The sequence below is a fragment of the Nuphar pumila genome, chromosome 6 (genome assembly GCF_984573655.1).
Source record: "Nuphar pumila chromosome 6, dmNupPumi1.hap1.1, whole genome shotgun sequence".
Lineage (NCBI taxonomy): Eukaryota > Viridiplantae > Streptophyta > Magnoliopsida > Nymphaeales > Nymphaeaceae > Nuphar > Nuphar pumila.
In genome coordinates, this window is record NC_143254.1 from 116,341,116 (window position 1) to 116,346,507 (window position 5,392).

Genomic DNA, 5,392 nt, shown 5'->3' on the forward strand with positions numbered 1-5,392 from the left:
CCTAGCCGACCCACCTAACCCACCTAGCCTACCTTGGCCTTGTCAACTAGCTTCGGGTGCATCTACTTGGACCTAGCCTAGGAACCCAAATTCTTTCTATCTTGCACTACCTCTTGGAACACATGCCCACTTGTGACGTTCATCTTCCTGCACTCATCGATCATAGGAGGGCTACCCATAGCCTGTGGTGAGATTCTATCTCTTTTTACGTATTTTATTTATTTTCTTCATTTTTACAAGTTTATATTTGACTAACGTTAGCATGAGTTTCAGTAGTTCCCACCACTAAACTCACCTTTTTTAGGTTTTTGCTCGACGTAAGCCCCCTTTTTCGCAACGCAACCCCAAGAACGAAGATATGACATATCCTTGATCCAGATCCCTACTCAACGGAGGAGTAAAGGCAGTTTCCATTATCTTCTAAAGTTCGGATCCGAATATCAGATCTATTTGTTAAATCATTTTGCCGTGGAAAACTTGCATTTTTTCTTTTAAAAATTGAGGATCCACAATGTTCTATTTATCAAAATGCTAAAACAACGTAAATTAATCTAATCTCCCAAAAAAGTAGCTGATTTTTTTTTTTTTGGATAATTCAAGGGAAACCCCCATTCAGTGACTGCACATTGGCTGGCCTCCGGTTGGTAAAACCCCCTGAAGTCCCCCTAACCACCGGAGTACATCCAGCTTTGGCCTTGCGGCAAGGGATGCCACCGTGGGCTTCAAACTTGTGACATCCCATCAACTTGGTGGCATTCACAAGTCACCCCTACCAGATGAGCAGAGCCTTTGTAGGCTCCAAAAAAAGTAGTTTGTGTGATCAACAATTGGTACTTTTATTCTCGTTTCTTACAAGCTTCCATATTCTAAATCTCAAGCTTCCAAACAAAAGACCCCCCCCCCCCCCCCCCCAAAAAAAAAAAAGGATAAGTTGAGACATTAATGTTCTTCCTTTTTGCCATTTACAATTTCAACCCTATAAAAGTCTAAGTAGAAGGCATGATCATCTAAAGGAGATTGAAAGCCAAACGGGGTATTGGTATGGCCTCAAGGTGCTTTGCTCTGGGTGCCGTTAACCCAAAAGCATCACTCATGTCCAGCTCTTCAGGCTTCATCCCATCAGGTAGACTCCAATTGAAAGAGTGAACCATCTGTGCCACTGCCAATTCTAATGTGTACAGACCAAGTTGCATCCCGGGACAGGACCTACGCCCCGATCCAAAAGGAATGAGCTCAAAATGGCTCCCTTTGAGGTCCGGGACACCCTCGGAGGCAAACCGGTCTGGTATGAATTTGTTGGAATCGGTCCATGCCATCTCATCTCGGCCAATTGCGTAGGCATTCACCATCACCCTGCACCTAGCGGGTATCGTGTACCCCATGAGCATGGTTTCTTCGGCAGTCTCGTGCAGGAGAAGAGGTATGGGTGGGTGCAGGCGCAGGGTCTCCTTGAGCACCCACTTCAGGTGCATCAACCTCTCTATGTCTCCCTCTTGAACTTGACGCTCCAGGCCCACTTCCCTCTTCAACTCGTCTTGCAGCCTCTGCATCTCCTTGGGGTTGTTCATTAGTTCAGCCATGGCCCATTCTATTGCTGAGGCAACCGTCTCTGTTCCACCAAACATCACGTCCTGAAGCCATAAAATAATAATAATAATCACAAAAGCAAGTTATCACTGTAGTCTTCTGATTATAATAACATTATAGCAATATCCACTAGCAAGAAAACTTCTTTTATAATAATCTTTTTGCTTGGTGCGTTGAACAAGATACCAAAATGCTCACCTAATGATTTAACACGATAACACTTATAGCATGTTATCGTGGTGCATGTGACCCACTCAACTTTCTCATGGTACATGTATCTTGTCAGCCATTAATCAAATACTCGCAGGTGGTGAATGCTGTGAACTCTCCAAACTATAGTTCATTGGATTGTACCAACTAGTATATATATACACTAAATGAGTTTTTCAGGTTTTTTTATTTTGTTTTTAAATTTGGACCATACACATGTGATCTATGTAATTGAAGTGTTTGATACTGACGACACATGGGCGAGTTTTTAACATTCAAAAAATCAACTGTGCAAAATCCTTGTAAAATTTTTAGGCTCCAAATATCATTTTTTTTTATAGAAAACACATGATCCAGGTGTGGATTCCTTGTAAATCGACCATGCCCAACACATTTATGGGCTCATAAGTGCAAAAAATACACCAAAAGAACAGAAAAACCCATTTAAGGTGCTAAATGAAATATGCTAAATAAAATGTGTTAAATGGGTTTTTGTGCTCTTTTGGTGTTTTTTTTTTGCAGTTCCGAGCCCATAAATGTGTTGGACATGGTCAATTTACGAGGAATTCATACCTGGATCATGTGTTTTCCATGAAAAAAAATGATATTTGGAGCCGATTTTGGACGGATGATTTTTTGAACCTTATAAAAACTCACCCATGTGTAGGAATCTAATACTTCAAGAGCTGATCCCTATAAAATCAAGTAAATAGATCACATCTGTACGGTCAAATATTAAAAAAAAAAACTTGAGAAACCCATTTAGCACTTATCATCTATCATATTTCATTTAGCACCTACCCATTACTATATATATTGTGGGATTATGTGTTAAACCACGCTGCCTTACGGTGGTGGACCCTTACCTTGATAGAATTAGCCACCAAACATATTTAGGTATACAGGTGTGTTTGACACGGATTATTTGCTATACTAGCAGCTCTACTCATATCCACTGCACCATAAGATTCAATTTACAAAATAGTGGAAATTTGACAGCTCACAACTTACAACGATAGTTTAAAAATGACCTAAAATATTATTTTAAAGTCAATTTTAACCCATGAGAAACAGTAAATAGAACATGTTAAACATGATATATGTATGCGTTAGGGATAAAGTTTGCCTTGAATGTAAATACACTAAACTTAGAAAAGCCTTTTTTGTTTTTTGATATTTATACCAAGAAAACTACCCTCAGGATCAGAGACCTAGTTGTGCTGACCCAGGCCACCGGCCTGGCAACATAAAACTCTGTGGGCTTACCTACCCCCTTGCCGCCCCCAGGCAGTCGCTATGCTTCAGCTTGCTCAAGGGATGTTGTTCATGGGATTTAAACCTGGGTGGGGTCACCGACACCCAAGCCCTTATGGAGCCCACCGGTGAAAAGGCACCCACACAACTGGTGGGAGTCAAACCTGGGATGAAGGGGTCAGCACCTTCAGCCTGCTCCTGCTGCCACTCATGCGACTCAGGTGGGTATATATATAGAAATGGGTCCCGCACAATCATCTATCAATGCATGCAACGGACGGTCAGCATGCTTTAGTTCCGATTTAGCACCAATATGGTTTAGCACGGACCCATTACTCTATGTGTGTGTGTCACGATGCTAAATGAAACATTTTACTGGGTTTTTGTGTTTTTTTGAAATTCTGACCATACAAAAGTGATCTATGTTATTGTTTTTATAAGAACCAGTTCTTGGAACATTTGATTCCAATGCATAGATAGATTTTTTATAAGGTTTCAAAAATCAATGGCCTACAATTTTTATAAATTTTTTAGGCTCTAAATAACATTTTACATTCAAAATGCATGATACAAGTGTCGATTTCTAGTAAATCAATAATGTTGAACACATTTGTAGGGTCAGGATTTAAAAAAAAAACAAAAAATCCAATAAAATGTTCTATTTAGCAGCATGCTTGCTATATATATATATATATATATATTAGAGAGAGAAAGAAGGTCGGGGTTGTAATTAATAGTGAATGCTAGTTTTCTCCATCGATGATTCTAATGAATGATCCTAGGTTGTAAATCAATCCTGCTGACGAATAATATTGCTGGATGCGATAGTACCAACAAATGTGTTATATATGGCACTTTCTCTCTCAACTGCCCCATCTCAAGATATATAGAGAATAAAGACAGCCAAAAGAAAAAGGAAATGAAGGAAAGGAGAAAGTTACCATGATTATAGCCTTGATGTTATCTCTAGTAAGTTTTAGAGAAGGGGCAGCATCATCCGAGACGTCTAGTGCTTCGGCAGAGGCCTCGTCTCCGAGGAAGGCAAGAAGCTCATCCACCATATCTGAGCTCTGATCACCTTTGCTCACTGTTCGCGCCATATGTTCATCGATGATCCGGTCAATAAAGTGGTCCAATGAGCCCCGGGCCTTCTCCAGCCTCTTCTTCAGCCCCTGCAGGTCGAGCCGTTCGAGCCACGGCACGAAATCGGTGATGTTGAAGGCACCAAACAGTTTGGAGAACTCTTGAAGGATCGATATAAACACGTTGTGGTCGTCCTCGAATTCGGACCCAAACGCTGCCTTGAACGTGATGTTCCTAGTGAGGCTGAACACGAGCTTGCCGAGGTTGACCTTGGTAGTAGCCCTGGATGCAAGCCTTTGGATCAAGGCATCAATCTCCTCACGCACTGAGGCCCACGATTCGGCACGCTTCCGGCTGAAGAGCTTCATGACACAGAGCTTGCGCATTTGGCGCCAAAAGGGCCCGTAGTGAGCAAAGGCCATATCAGCGCGGTCGTAAGTCAGGTACCGGATCGTGAGTGTGGCCGGACGATTCGAGAAGACACCGTCCTGCTCCTTGAGTACTTCTCTTGCTGCATCCGGGGTCGATATGACAACCGTTGGCAGGAAGCCAAGCCTAAGATACATGATGCCGCCATACTTCTTGGCAAGCCTAGTTAGGCCAGTATGTGTGAGTTGATCCATGATGTGCATGTGACCTATGAGAGGTAGGCCAGGAGGGCCAGGGGGTAGAGGGAGCTTCCTCCTGCTTTTGAAAAACCCAAAGAGGAGGAATAGAAAGGATGATAGGAAGAGAAAGGGCAGGAGGATTTCAGTGGCCATTGCTAGAGCTTATGCTGTACTCTTTGAGTTGAGGGGGGGGGGGGGGGGGGGCTATAATATATATACATGCTGATGTGAGCATGTCAAACCTTGAAGTATATATCTTTTCTGGGTTGGAAGAAATAAACCGCCATGAGGAAATGCCTTTCCTTGGGCTGTCAAAAGTCTTGGTTTCCCACAAATACTTGGGGTGCAATGCCTTGGCTGCCCATAGTTCACTAAACAGACCATGTTCATTCCAAAGGGCATTGGAGTGCATATGATAAGATACAATCCTTTGGCAACGTGTGAATGAGGGAATGAGTGCCCCCTAAATCAATCGTGCCAAGGTCCAAGTCTCCTTAACAACCCCACATACCCTTGTCTCTAGAATTTCCAAAAGGATGGCTTGCTCTTTATCTAAGGGTGTTAATTAACCTCCATGATGTTTGTGCCATTTCTGATTTTGGATTTTAATGGAATTTGGAACCCGTTTTTCTCTGAATTCATTCAAGAAA

At 42.3% G+C, this 5,392-nt stretch overlaps 1 protein-coding gene across 1 annotated transcript; it reads right to left on the minus strand.

The window, feature by feature from the left end:
- Window positions 1-969: 969 nt before the first annotated feature.
- LOC149835837 (cytochrome P450 84A1-like) lies at window positions 970-4,884 on the minus strand (the record flags this gene model as incomplete). The annotated part of the gene is given in 3 exon segments (XM_090009662.1): window positions 970-1,631; window positions 3,993-4,851; window positions 4,853-4,884. Coding segments are annotated over 3 exon segments (1,515 nt in total), but the record flags the coding sequence as incomplete, so codon positions are not given.
- Between the last annotated feature and the right edge of the window lie 508 nt (window positions 4,885-5,392).